Source organism: Hyperoodon ampullatus (assembly GCF_949752795.1).
Source record: "Hyperoodon ampullatus genome assembly, chromosome: 4".
Classification (NCBI taxonomy): Eukaryota; Metazoa; Chordata; class Mammalia; order Artiodactyla; family Ziphiidae; genus Hyperoodon; species Hyperoodon ampullatus.
The window spans coordinates 145,572,359-145,588,089 of NC_136917.1; the positions used below are offsets into that span (position 1 = coordinate 145,572,359).

At 36.6% G+C, this 15,731-nt stretch overlaps 1 protein-coding gene across 1 annotated transcript in view; it reads right to left on the bottom strand.

Moving 5' to 3' along the window:
• Window positions 1-319: 319 nt before the first annotated feature.
• The window catches only part of NIPBL (NIPBL cohesin loading factor), a gene marked incomplete at its 5' end in the record, with an annotated part of 115,755 nt that continues 100,343 nt past the window's right edge, over window positions 320-15,731 (bottom strand). The window contains 5 exons of the mRNA XM_079702333.1: window positions 320-1,305; window positions 1,867-2,055; window positions 9,016-9,190; window positions 11,264-11,538; window positions 13,415-13,561. Of these exons, the coding sequence (XP_079558459.1) occupies window positions 940-1,305; window positions 1,867-2,055; window positions 9,016-9,190; window positions 11,264-11,538; window positions 13,415-13,561 (1,152 nt within the window). The 3' untranslated portion in view covers window positions 320-939. The remainder of the gene's footprint in view (window positions 1,306-1,866; window positions 2,056-9,015; window positions 9,191-11,263; window positions 11,539-13,414; window positions 13,562-15,731) is intronic.

The window sequence follows — 15,731 nt, forward strand, 5'->3', positions numbered from 1 at the left end:
GGAATAAACTATAGTTTCTTTTTATATCAAAATGTACTCTTGAAAATGTGTTTGGCACAGTGCTAAATCATATATAGTTAATACTAAATATTGCAGGATACAATAAAACCCTGGAATTAATTGTTTACACCCTCTTATGGGAATGAAAATAATAGATACCAATTATTCAGAAGTCAGCCTATACAAACTGTATAAACAATATTTTATGTTTTGTTTTGAAAACCAGTGATATAATAAATTTTACATAAAAGACTGCAAAATAATATAAATGGATTTAAACAGATCTTTACAATAAGAAATTCAAATGGAAACAGACAAGTAACAAAGAGAAGTAAAAAAATTTATTGCAGTATTCGCTCCACCAGATTGCCTGGGGATCCCTTTTCTTGTATTGTTTTCAGGGTGACCTAATACATCAAAATCTACATTTACAAAAACTCCTTCTGCAGATAGGTCATAGATACTGCATGCTTTTTTTTTTTTTTTCCAACAGAATAAATTATATATCCAGGAGATTCTGCCATTTTACAGCCTGGAAAAAACAATGCTTCCCTGGAAACTGGGCTAAGCTAAAGAAAGCCATCCGCTGCTAGGTTAAACTCCAAGAACACTTTATTAAGAACATTAACAGACTAATTTCCAACATTCACTTGTTTATTTTTTAAACAGAAAGTTTTTTTTCCAAGATATAAACAATTTTTGTTAAACTATAATACAGTGGGAGTAAAAATGAACTGAGAATCTGTTTCTGCTGCACAACAGCGAAGGGAGCTCCCACAAAAATGTTTTGCCCAACATTTCCTTCTTTTGTTCCTGCATCCCAGGTTCCATTCTTACTCTTCATAAAACTGATTTTTTTTTTTGCCAGAATGTTGATATTTCAAGTTTTTCTGCCTTTAAAAAAAAACTCCTGTAAATTTGGCTGCATGTACAAATTCATTAGCTGGAAGTCCCGTCCTTGGCGGCATACAGGGATCGTAAAGTCTGAACAACTTTATTAGTCAGCTTATTAGCACTCGTTAGAGCAATTTTTTTGTAAATAATGTCTGACTCTTTAATAGTGTCTACCCAAGGCACCAGTTTGCGGCCATCACGGCGCTTAGCCTCAGTCCAGGAGCCACTGTAGGAGCCTGCCATCCACTGAACACTGAAGCCATTGCTGGTTTTCTGTACTACTCTTGCAATTTGTGGTCGATCTTTGTACTTTGGACAGCAAATAGCGATGACATCCATGACGTCAACACTTTCATTCATCTGTGCTGCCAACTCCGTAGAGTCTGAATTTCGTTTTGACCTTCTCAATGACTAAAACATTGGGAGGGGGGAAAAAAGACCAAGTGTTACACAAAATAATTTTAGTGAAATTATTGTTTTTATTGCTTTTAATCCCTTGACGCCGGGAGTTGGGATTTCCCAGCACACTTCCATTGCCGGCAATGAGACGCACCGTGACCGCCAGCGCCAAGGGGTTAACATATACTTGTAAAACCATGTAACTCTTAATTTGTACCCGTGTCTTTACTCTTATTGATATATAAAATTATATATACATATGAACCATAAAGCTACATAAAACTTATCAACAATAAAAAAGGATAACACACATTAATACAATCCAAAGAAAAATTAATAACCCTTTATGCTGGATAAATCTCATTTCTGTTTTTTCTTTTTTATTGTCTTTTATGTTAAACTTTCTACAAAAGGATGTATAAATGGATAAGTAGAGAATTTCTATCTACAAAATGTTTTCTCTCATAAGTATTACATTACTTGGTGTACATTTAATAGACTGACATATATAAGCACATAAAAATCATTTTACGTAATACGCTGCGAAATACGTTGACTCCTCCTCCGCCTCACCCCTGAAGTGCCTCCTCCTCTATCCTCCCCATCACTTTCATCATCTTCTGTCTCTGCTGCTGCATTATTTTTAGGGCTGCCTCCTCCAAGCAGCGAGGTAATTGCTTTATTCCGAGCATTTGTGCTAGCTGACACCTCCCCTTCTTCTTCCTCTTCATCAGGGTCCAGATGTTCCATGAGAAGTTTGAACTACAAAAATTAGATATTAATTTAGAATTTTAAGTATATTTTTTCAAACAAGACTGACAAATTCCTAAATGTTTCCTTTATTTAAAAATTTTTTCCTAAATGTTTTCCATGGTAGTTGTTTGGTGTGGGTGAAACAGACTTTAGCTATTGTCCAAGTTGGGGGCTGGCAAACATTTTCTGTAAAGAGCCAGATAGTAAGTATTTTTGGCTTTGCAGGCCAAAATGCAATACAAAAATGAATGGGCATGGCTGTTTCAATAAAACTTTATTTTATACAAATAGGCAGTTGGCCAGATTTGGCCCATAAGCCAGATGTTGCGGACCCTGATCCAAGTTATCAAGCAGCCAAATGATTACTAATTATTGACAGACTTTTAAACTTTTCTGCCCCCCATTTTCTGCTCTCCACCAAGATAAGAGGATACAACAGGAAACAAAAAATGCTGAAGAATTTTAAAGAACTAAAATAAATGTCAAATTTAGAGTATAAGGTTTGCAGTCTATGAATAATATGAAAATCACTGTGTACATTACATTCTTGGTCAAAAAAATCATTATTAGTTGTGTTCAACTACCAGCTTTAAGTAGATTAAAATTAAAGACTTTATTTTTACTTTTTAGGACAATCTCGAAAATTTTTTTAAAACGTTAAAAAATTTTTATTCTGGTAAAATATATATAACATAAAATTTACCATTTTAAAGTGTTTAATTCATTGACAGTAAGTATATTCACACTGTTGTACAATCATCACCACAGACATTTCAAAAGCTTTTTCATCATCCCCCAAAGAAACTCAATCTGTACCCATTCAATACTCCCCCCACCATTCCTGAGACAGTGGATGCAAGAAGAACTACAATCCTGTAGCCTGTGGAATGAAAACCACAACCACAGAAAAGAGAGACAAAATGAAAAGACAGAGAATTATGTCCCAGATGCAGGAACAAGATAAAGCCGAGAAAAACAACTGAATGAAGTGGAGATAGGCAACCTTCCAGAAAAAGAATTCAGAATAATAACAGTGAAGATGATCCAAGATGACCCTGGAAAAAGAATGGAGGCAAGGACTGAGAAGATGAAACAAATGTTTAACAAAGACCTAGAAGAGTTAATGAACAAATAGAGATGAATACAATAACTGAAATGAAAAATATGCTAAACGGAATCAATAGCAGAATAACTGAGGCAGAAGAATGGATAAGTGACCTGGAAGACAGAATGGTGGAAATCACTGCCATGGAACAGAATAAAGAAAAAAGAATGTAAAGAAATGAAGACAGCCTAAGAGATCTATGGGACAACATTAAATGCACCAACATGTGCATTATAGGGGTCCCAGAAGGAGAAGAGAGAGAGGAAGGACCAGAGAAAATATTTGAAGAGATTATAGTTGAAAACTTCCCTAACATGGCAAAGGAAATAGCCACCCAAGTCCAGGAAGTGCAGAGTTGCAGGCAGGATAAACCCAAGGAGAAATATTCCAAGATACACAGTAATCCAACTGACAAAAATTAAAGACAAAGAAAAATTATTAAAAGCAACAAAGGAAGAACAACAAATAACATACAAGGGAACTCCCATAAGGTTTAACAGCTGATTTCTCAGCAGAAACGTTGCAAGCCAGAAGGGAGTGGCACAATATATTTAAAGTTATGAAAGGGAAGAACCTAGAACCAAGAATACTCTACCCAGCAAGGCTCTCATTCAGATTCCACAGAGAAATCAAAAGCTTTACAGACAAGCAAAAGCTAAGAGAATTCAGCAACACCAGACCAGCTTTGCAACAAATGCTAAAGGAACTCCTCTAAGTGGGAAAGAGACTAGCAACTTAAAACAATCTTGTACATATACAGACTGCTATATCAAAACCTCATGGGAACAGCAAACCCAAAAGCTACATTAGATACACACACACAAAAGAAAAAGCAACCCAAACACAACACTAAAGATCGTCATCAAACCACAAGAGCAGAGAACAAAAGAGGAAAGAAAGAAGACCTACAGAAACAAACCAAAAACAATTAAGAAAATGGCAAAAGGAACACACATACAGATAATTACTTTAAATGTAAATGGATTAAATGCGCCAACAAAGACACAGGCTCACTGAATGGATACAAAAACAAGACCCATATATATGCTGTCTACAAGAGACCCACTTCAGACCTAGGGACACGTACAGATTGAAAGTGAGGGGATGGAAGAAGGTATTCCATGCAAATGGAAATCAAAAGAAAGCTGCAGTAGCAATACTCATATCAGACAAAATAGACTTTAAAACAAAGAATGCTACAAGAGACAAAGAAGGACACTACATAACAATCAAGGAATCAATCCAAGAAGGTATAACGATTGTAAACATATATGCACCCAACTTAGGAGCACCACAATATATAAGGCAAATACTAACAGCCATAAAGGGAGAAATTGACAGTAATACAATAATAGTGGGGGACTTTAACACCCCACTTTCATCAATGGACAGATCAGCCAGACATAAAATCAGTAAGGAAACACAAGCCTTAAATGACACATTAGATCAGGTGGACTTAACTGATATTTATAGAGCACTCCATCCAGAAGCAGAAGAATACACATTTTTCTGAAGTGCACATAGAATATTCTCCAGGACTGACCACATCCTGGGCCATAAAGTGAGCCTTGGTAAATTTAAGAAAACTGAAATCATATCAAGCATCTTTTCTGACCACAACACTGTGAGATTAGAAATAAACTCCAAGAAAAAGACTATAAAAACACAAATACGTGGAGGCTAAGCAATATGCTACTAAACAATCACTGGATCACTGAAGAAATCAAAGAGGAAATAAAAAAATATCTAGAGACAAATGAAAATGAGAGCACAACGATCCAAAACCTATGGGATACAGTAAAAGCAGTTCAAAGAGGAAAGTTTATAGCAATACAACCTTACTTTGGGAAACAAGAAAAATCTCAAATAAACAACCTAACCATACACATAAAGCAACTAGAGAAAGAAGAACAAACAAAACTGAAAGTTAGTAGAAGGAAAGAAATCATAAAGATCAGAGCAGAGACAAATGAAATAGAAACAAAGAAGACAAGAGCAAAGATCAATGAAACTAAAAGCTGGTTCCTTGAAAAGATAAACAAAACTGATAAACCTTTAGCCAGACTCATCAAGAAAAAAAGGGAGAGGACTCAAATCAATAAAATGAAAAATGAAAAAGGAGAAGTTACAGCTGATACCACAGAAATACAAAGGATCATAAGAGACTACTATATGCAACTGTATGCCAATAAAACAGACAATCTGGAAGAAATGGGCAAATTCTTAGAAAGGTACAGTCTCCCAAGACTGAACCAGGAATAATTAGAAAATATGAACCAATTACAAGCACTGAAATTGAAACTGTAATTTAAAAACTCCCAGGCTTCCCTGGTGGCGCAGTGGTTGAGAATCCGCCTGCCAATGCGGGGGACACGTGTTCCAGCCCTGGTCTGGGAAGATCCCACACGCCGTGGAGCAACTAAGCCCGTGTGCCACAACTGCTGAGCCTGTGCTCTAGAGCCTGCGAGCTACAACTACTGAGTCCATGTGCCACAACTACTGAAGCCCGCATGCCTAGAGCCCATGCTCTGCAACAAGAGAAGCCACCACAATGATGGTGCACTGCAACGAAGAGCAGCTCCTGCTTGCTGCAACTAGAGAAAGCCCACATGCAGTAACAAAGACCCAACACAGCCAAAAATAAATAAATAAATCTATATATTAAGAAACCCCCAAATGATCATCTCAGTAGATGCAGAAAAAGCTTTTGACAAAATTCAACACCTATTTATGATAAAACTCTCCAGGAAGTGGGCACAGAGGGAACCTACCTCAACATAATAAAGGCCATATAAGACAAACCTACAGCTAGCATCATACTCAATGGTGAAAAGCTGAAAGCATTTCCTCTAAGATCAGGAACAAGACAAGGATGCCCACTCTCACCACTTTTATTCAACATAGTTTTGGAAGTCCTAGCTATGGAAATCAGAGACGAAAAAGAAATAAAAGGAATCCAAATTGGAAAAGAAGACGTTAAACCATCACTGTTTGCAGATGACATGATACTATACATATAAAATCCTAAAGATGCTATCAGAAAATTACTAGAGCTCATCAATGAATTTGGTAAAGTTGCAGGATACAAAATTAATACACAGAAATGTGTTGCATTTCTATACACTAACAATGAAAGATCAGAAAGAGAAATTCAAGAAACAATCCCATTTACCACTGTATGAAAGAGAATAAAATGCCTACGAATAAACCTACCTAAGGAGGCAAAAGACCTGTACTCCGAAAACTATAACATGCTGATGAAAGAAATCAAAGAAGACACAAACAGATGGATGAAAGAAATCAAAGAAGACACAAACAGATGGAAAGATATATCATGTTCTTTGCTTAAAAGAATAAATATTGTCAAAATGACTGTACTACCCAAGGCAATCTACAGATTCAATGCAATCCCTATCAAATTACCAATGGCATTTTTCATAGAACTAGAACAAAATATCTTAAACTTTGTATGGAGACACAGAAGACCCCAAATAGCCAAAGTAATCTTGAGAAAGAAAAATGGAGATGGAGGAATCAGGGTCCCTGACTTCAGACTATACTACAAAGCTTTAGTCATCAAAACAGTATGGTACTGGCACAAAAACAGAACTACAGATCAATGGAACAGGACAGAAAGCCCAGAAATAAACCTACCCACCTATGGTCTATTAATCTATGACAAAGAAGGCAAGATTATACAATGGTGGAAAAACAGTCTCTTCAACAAATGGTGCTGGGAAAACTGGACAGCTACATGTAAAAAAATGAAATTAGATCATTCTTTAACACCATACACAAAAATACGCTCAAAATGGATTAAAGATCTACATGTGAGACTGGACATTATAAATCCTCCTAGAGGAAAACACAGGCAGAACACTCTCTGACATAAATTGTAACAATATCTTTTCTGATCCATCTCCCAGAGTAATGGAAAAAAACCCAAAAATAAACAAATGGGGCCTAATTAAACTCAAAAGCTCTTGCACAGCAAAGGAGACCATAAACAAAATGAAAAGACAACCCACAGATTGGGAGAAAATATTTGCAAATGATGTGATCGACAAGGGATTAGTCTCCAAAATTTAGAAACAGCTCATGTGGCTTAATATCATCAAAACAAATAACCCAATCAAAAAATGGACAGAAGACCTAGACATTTTTCCAAGGAAGACATATGGATGGCCAAGAGGCACATGAAAGGGTGTTCAACACTGCTAATGATTAGAGAAATGCAAATCCAAACTACAATGAGGTATCACCTCACACCAGTCAAAATGGTTATCATCAAAAAATCTACAAACAATAAATGCTGGAGATGGTGTGGAGAGAAGAGAACCCTCCTACACTGTCGGTGGGAATGTAAATTGGTACAACCACTATGTAGAACAGTATGGAGGTTCCTTAAAAGACTAAAAATAGAGCTACCATGTGACCCTGCAATCCCACTCCTGGGCATATACCCAGAGAAAAACATGGTCCGAAAGGATACATGCACCCCAATGTTCACTGCAGCACTGTTTACAACAGCCAAGACATGCAAGCAACCTAAATGTCCATCAACAGAGGAATGGATAAACAAGATGTGGTACATATATACAATGGAATATTACCCAGCCATAAAAAAGAATGAAATAATGCCATTTGCAGCAACATGGATGGACCCAGAGATTGTCATACTGAGTGAAGTCAGACAGAGAAAGAGAAATATCATATGATGTTGCTTTATGCGGAATCTAAAAAAAATGGTACAAATGAGCTTATTTACAAAACAGAAATGGACTCACAGACTTAGAGAACAAACTTATGGCTACTGCAGGGGAAGGGTAGAGGGAATGGATAGTTAGGGAGTTTGGCACTGACACGTACACACTGCTATATTTAAAAAGGATAACCAACGAGGAACTACTGTATAGCAAAGGGAACTCTGCTCAATGTTATGTGGCAGCCTGGATGGGAGGGGAGTCTGGGGGAGAATGGATACATGTATATGTATGGCTGAGTTGCTTTGCTGTGCACCTGAAACTATCACAACATTGTTAATTGGCTATCCTCCAATACAAAGTAAAACGTTAAAAAAAAATCTAAAAAAACCCCACCCAACTAAGCATTCCTGCCCCCCCTCCCCCCGTAACTTCTGTTCTGACTTTCTGAATTTGCCTTTTTTTTGGGGGGGGGTGGGGCGCTACACCACAGCTTGAGGGATCTTAGTTCCCTGACCTGGGATTGAACCTGGGCCCTCGGCAGTGAAAGCGCAGAGTCCTAACCACTGGACTGCCAGGGAATTCCCTGAATTTGCCTATTCTTAAAGACACTTTAAAAGCACAATTTATACACTCACATACTCACTCACATACTTATTAGGTGGGTCTATATGTAACAGATACACAAATACACACACACACACACACACACACACACACTTGTACTGCTTCTGTAAGAATACATGAAAAAGTAGTCATATTGGTTGCCAGACGGAAGAGGAATAGAATGGCTGAAGAAGGCAGGAGGAAGACTTTTCATGGTTTTTCCTTTGATGAAATATAAACCATGTAATCCACTGAATTAAAAAAATACATATATGGGCACAGCTTTTCTCTAAAACTTGCCTAAAAACTTTGCTTTTCACTAAAATAAAGTTAGTGGTGGTATTTCCTAAGAAAAAACAATTGTAGTGCAATTGTAGTGGGTGAAGTGGGAAAGATAAGCTTAAAGTAACTCATTAAAACTACATAGACAAAAATAATGAGTGATGGGTCACGAAGCATACCTTCAATGAAAGGAGGTAGCTATCTGTCTCAAAAGAATTTACTTTTTAAAAAAGCCGTTATCAAAATGAAATATATTTTGGTTTTACTACTCACATCTAGATACTGTTTTACTATACTCCTCTTCACATCTTCAGTGATTTTGGAATTAGCCATATCACTCCGCAGGAAGTCCAGTGTTTGTTTGGGATGAAAATGAACTCCTGTTTTTCGGTTTATCGCTTTATCATACACTTTTGCAGATTCAGATGGAGAGTATTTCTGAATTTTACTGTTTTGGGAAAACAAAACCATTAACTTAAAAAAAAATTTTTAGGCATTTACATTTAAATTGATTCTAGTTAAATTTTATTTAGTTATAATTAAACTTTTTGTTATACAGATTTTAACCAGTGAAATTGTATACAAAATAAATATAATTTTAAAAAGGGAAGTAAAGACACAAAATCAAAAGATTAAAAAGAATAATATTCTCTTGTTTCTATCAGTATTTGTCTTGAATACAGGCATCATTTAAATGAAAGTAGTTTCTCATGTCTATTTCTTAGCACCATGATTGTGACTGTAGGGCAGTTTTAACATAATTACTCAATACTACCTAACTGGTTTACCTCCTTCTACTGTTTTGTGCCCCAACTATTCATTCTCTACACAGTGACCAGAATTATTGCTTACAAACCTGTTTCACATTATTAACAACTGTTTCAAAATCTTTCCAACTCCTTAGCACTGCCCCAAGACTTTACAAGGTTTTAAATTATTCCGAATTACAGGCGTATCTTGGAGATGTTGCGGGTTTGGTTCCAGACCATCGTGATAAAGCAAATATTGCAATAAAGCAAACCACATGAATTTTGTTTCCCAGTGTGTATAAAAGTTACGTTTACACTATATTATAGTCTATTAAGTGTGCGACAGCATTGTCTAAAAACAAATGTATCTTAATTTAAAATATTTTATTGCTAAAAAATGCTAACTATCATCTGAGCCTTCAGTGAACTGTAATCTTTTTGTAACAGCAACATCAAAGGCCACTACAAAATATAATAATAAAAAAATTTTAATACTGTAAGAATTACCAAAATGTGACAGAGACACAAAGTGAACAAATGCTGTTGGAAAAATGGCGCCGACAGACTTGCTTGACGCAGGATTGCCACAAACCTTCAATTTGCAAAAAATGCAGTATCTGCGAAGTGCAATAAAACAAGGTATGCCCGTGGCTGCCAATATTTAACATCAAGATAGTTCTCATTAAAATCTGGATTATCTAGCTTCTCCTGAAAAGATGGAAGCTCTGGCCACATTGTTCCCACTCTCTTCCATGGCAACAAGCTGATGAACATCTGAGTAATATCTAAACCCTTCAGAAGAAACATGTTCTTTTCATTTTGCCACTGACCTACCAGGTCTACTTTACTAATTTCATTATCTGTCCCTACGAACATGTGACTTCATAGGGTTTCAATGAATGTGAAAAATGTCCAAAATTCCATTGGTACAGGCAGAAGACAGATACCTACAGTGATTGACAATGGGTAAAATTATAGGGCAGTCTAAGTTATTAGTACTTTTCTCTTACTTGATAGTGTACATTAAAGACTGCTGGACTGTTAGAACTTAGCCTAGTTGGTCTGCATCTATTCTTCATTCATAGCTCTTTTTTTAAAAATAAATTTATTTATTTTAGGCTGCGTTAGGTCTTCATTGCTGTGCGTAGGCTTTCTCTAGCTGAGAGCGAGCTGGGGCTACTCTTTGTTGCAGTGCGCGTGCTTATAATTATGGTGGCTTCTCTTGTTGCAGAGCACAGGCTCCAGGCACGCAGGCTTCAGTAGTTGTGGCATGCGGGCTCAGCAGTGGTGGCTCGCGGGCTCTAGAGCGCAGGCTCAGTAGTTGTAGTGCACGGACTTACTTGCTACGCAGCATGTGGAATCTTCCTAGACCAGTGCTCGAACCCATGTCCGCTGCATTGGCAGGCGGACTCTTAACCACTGCACCGCCAGGGAAGTCCCCACAGCTCTTTAAAAACTTGAATTTGTTATCTATTTTTAAGGTTAGCCTAATTCTCTAGTATCTTTTTAAAGATATTAAGGATTTAAGTCCTCTAATTTATAGTTCATAATGCATTATCTCCAATTAGAGGAATAGTTTTCCTCTCTTCAATAACAGAATGGACAAATTATGGTAGATTATACAACAAAATAGTATATAGCAATTAAAAGGAACAAACTCCTTTTTTAAAAAGAGCATTTTTAATATTCAGCATGCAATCAAAACTGGGTTTCACATTTGTTCATTATTTGAACACAGCAAGTTTTTTCTCTCACTGCTTATGCAAGCTTACCTATCAGAAAATCCACAGAGATTCTTCAAATGTTGTTTTAACATCAGAAGCAATAAAATACCCTGGGAGACATTTGCAAACTCAATTAAAGGAGCTGAATTTTCTGGCAAACATTTCATCACTGAATTTATATCATCTTCTGAATCTGAATCTGAATCTGAATCTACACGTTTCCGTGACTTCCGAGGCCTGCAGACTTCTTCTTCACTCTCGCTTGACTCATTTTCCTTACCAGGAGATGATTTTCTCTCTTTCCTTTTGTCTTTTACCATAGACTGAAAAAAAAGAGGAAATTATTCTGTCTGAAAAATAATAAAACAAAAATACCACTACAACTATACATATGCTCCATTTAACAGCTTCAAAAGTATCCTTATATTAATATTTTATATATTGAAACCCTCTGATTTTCCATAAACAACTGGGGACACAACCCTTGGGGGAAAAAATTATGTTCCAAGACTAAATAAAATCCACTCCTTCAACCACTGTGCCACCCTTCCTAAACCATTCTGAAATATCATTCAAAGGGAAAGAATCTCCTTATAGTAATGAAAGATAAATTAGTTAGAGAAGTAACAATTTGATATACAGGAGAATAAGTAATTATAATTTTTTTTTTTTTGCGGTACACGGGCCTCTCACTGTTGTGGCCTCTCCCGTTGCGGAGCACAGGCTCTGGATGCGCAGGCTCAGCGGCCATGGCTCACGGGCCTAGCCGCTCCACGGTATGTGGGATCTTCCCGGACCGGGGCATGAACCCGTGTCCCTTGCATCGGCAGGCGGACTCTCAACCACTGCGCCACCAGGGAAGCCAGTAATTATAATTTAACTGGGGAAAATATAATAGGCTTGAATTCCCCCAGCTTCTATCAAACTCTCCCTTTTAAGAACTTTTCAGCAAGATAATGTGCAACTTTCCTTAAATACTTAAATTCTCATTTTTTGTACTTTATGAAACTGTTAGCTTTTAAAAAGAAACAAAGTCAGCTGGTTTCAAGGTGGAAAAGACCAGATTACAAAGCAATATTCAAAATGTAACTGCTAAGAAATAAAACAGGAGAAACAGATACAAGTATATGTACAACAATAAGTGAAGTAAAATAAGATAACATGATGGATCAAGTTCCTGGGAAATTATTAACCTCTCAAACTTTAATATGCATATTAAACAACTAGAGATTTTGTTAAAAATGCAAACTCTGTTTCACCAGGTCTAGGGTGGGGCCTGAGGTTCTGCAGGTCTAACAAGCTCTCAGGTGAGGCCAGTGCTACTGGTCTTGGTCTGCACTTCAAGTAGCAAGGGTTTAGATACTTCTGTAATTCCAACCCTTAGGTATTAAAAAGATCTCCCTGATTTATGAGTTTGACCAGGCTGAGTTTTGAGCACTACGATATTGTAAAATGAGATATATACTTATATCATCAGGTACATGAAAATACTCCAATTAATTTACAAAGAATGTAAATTACTGAGTACACCTACTATGTACCCAGGGCTATACCAGGTGCTTTTACAATGAAACCAATTATATTTCCTTCTTAAAAACCATGAAAGAAAAGATACAAAGTTTATAACAAAAAATTTAGTGAAGATTTTGGGCATACAATATGCCAACTCCATTATGCTGCTGGTGTTCAGGGATAAGGAAATCAATAGTATAAATTTTCTGTGTTTCCTTGTAAGTAAGCTACTTATATTTATTCTGTATTTCTTCAAGTGTACTACTATTATCTACACCATTACCAGATTTATAAAATAGCAAAGTGTTTTAAAATGGGGTTTAAACAAATATATGAATGAACACCAAACACTTAAGGTCAATGCTTGAAGTGAGATAAATAAAGAAGTGGGATGGCTTATCAAGAGAACAATCCACGTGTGTGTGTGCGTGTGTGTGTGCGTGTGTGTGTGTGTGTATAAATTCCACCTAAATGATCTGGAATGAAATGGTTTTAAGATCTTTCTTAATGGAAATGAAATGGCAACCCACTTCCTCTCCCCAATTCAAGCACTACCCAGATTTCAGTTAAGTTTTAGAAAGACTTTATATACCTATGAAAAGAATAAAAAGAACAATGAGAAACAAAACAGTGAAAATAGCATGCCTGTACTTTGAAAGATTAAGAATAGTAATGTGTGTAACTTACCTCCTTGAATGACTGCAGTAGGTTACTACCAGAAACTGAGAGTGTAATGTCTATATGATGCATTATAAACAACGGCTCTTCCTGTGTCTGGTATGGAAAACAGGCTAGATTGTCTGCTATATACAAGAGCATATTCACTTCTGTTTTCTGTAAATTTTAGAAAAAAAGGTACACATGTTTAGTGGATAATCTAGAAATCCATCACAAAAGCCTTTTTAGAAAAAATATTACAGGGCACTTTCACCTCAGTTAATGTTTCAGAACGAGAGAGAGAGAGTTGGGGAGAGGGAGAGGGAAGGAAGAAGAAGGGAGGAGGTGGAACAGAAACGGATTTTACAGAATAATCTTAAACCCATTTTAAGAGATTTCATAATGACTTAAACCATGGTACCTTAAGAAGGGAAGGGGTGAACTTTTTTAGTGCACCCAAGTGGGAGTCCCTGAAGTTTTCTTATAGAGTATATAGAATCTTTATGATAAATCCATACCACATCAGAAAGTATACATATGAATTCATAATTATGTCATTGTGCCTCTAAAAGTTTAACCCATATGGAGATCAGTTACACACAGTTACTATTCTGCCTTCAAAAGTAAGTGGTAATTATAGTACTAATATGTGGGTTAAAAAAAAAATCAAAGTTCATGTACTCATAAAACAGTTGTCAGTTTCCTATGTGTACATAATTTAGAATATCAGAGTCATTCTGACGGTGTTACCACAGTTTCATACCAAAAAACTCTAATGCTGGCAAATTATGGTTACTACTAGTTGTTTGCTTTAAAAGAAGTAACAAACTCAGATTTTCAGCATTTACATGATGATACAGAATATAAACAGAAAGACATGTTAATATTTAAATTCCTTTAAAACATTTATAGCTTAAAAAAATAGGCAATTAAAAAACACTCCTTCCTGCCATCTCCCTTATCCTGCTGTCCAAACAACATAAAATACAGTTATCAGCAGTAGTAATAACAAAAATCCCATAGGACAGATGGAATGAACTTGCTATTAGTATTCATGAGACCCCCACGTTTTTATTTTTGAATATGTATCAATACCTACATGTTAAAGTTGGAAAAATACAGACAAGCCACCCTCATCTCCTTCCTGAAACGTTCTTCCTTAGTTTTCTCTTCCTAGCTCTTTGACTATTCCTCATCTCCTTCCTGAAACGTTCTTCCTTAGTTTTCTCTTCCTAGCTCTTTGACTATTCCTCTTCTATCTCCTTCTCAAACCAACCCCTTTTCAAACTGCTTTTAGCAACATTCTGTTCTTTTAGGTGCTTAGGACAAAAATATTTCAGTTACCCTTTGACTATTCTCACAGACTCTCATTTAATTTATTCCTTCCTCACAACATTTCTTCTTTCCTTTCCTACTGTCCATTCTTTTCTTTCCAACTTTCACCATAACAGGTCAATCCCTTATTACCTTCAATGTGAATACAATGCTAAAAAATCTGTGTTCCTAAAATGCTCTCTGTCACCTGTCCTCATCACTGAATTTAACACTGTCAACAGTTTTCCACTGTCTACAACATCCTCCATTAACCATGCCTCATTATGATCTTGCTGCTCCAGTTAAATAACATCTATTCATTATTTCCCACACATTCTTTTTTAAAAAAATATTTATTTATTTATTATTTATTTATTTTGGCTGCACCAGTCCTGGTTGTGGCATGCGGGATCTTCGCTGCGGCATGAGGGATCCTTAGTTGCAGCATGCATGCAGGATCCAGTTCCCCCACCAGGGATTGAACCCAGGCCCCCCACATAGGGAGCATGGAGTCCCACCCACTGGATCAGGAGGGAAGTCCCTCCCACACATTCTTATCTTTGTACCTTTATTCATGTTTTTACACCTGCCCTGCCTTAAGAGTAGATCCATTTTATCCCCTAGGCCTTCAGTGATTTGTTCCTCCTCTGACATCCACTGTGTTATGAGAGATGGATTTCCAGTTTAGCATTTCACATGCTGAGGTGACAGAGCATCCAGCTAATGATATGTAGCAGGCAATGCAACCACGTAGGAATCAAGCTCAGAAAGGAGATAAAGACTAGGGCAGTATCGATACAAACCACCCGGGACTCAGATTATGCTAATCTTAACTGTTAGTTCCTTTATTTAGTGTCCTATCCCTCCAACTGGAGGTAAGATCCAATGAGGAAAAGAGCACTATATCATTTTGTACTCCTATCTAAATATCTTACACACAATGAAAGCTTAATACTGGGACAGCCCTGTTGATGACTAAATTATAGTCCAAGTATTTCTAAAATAGAAGTTTGTTATATTTATTTGTTAGATA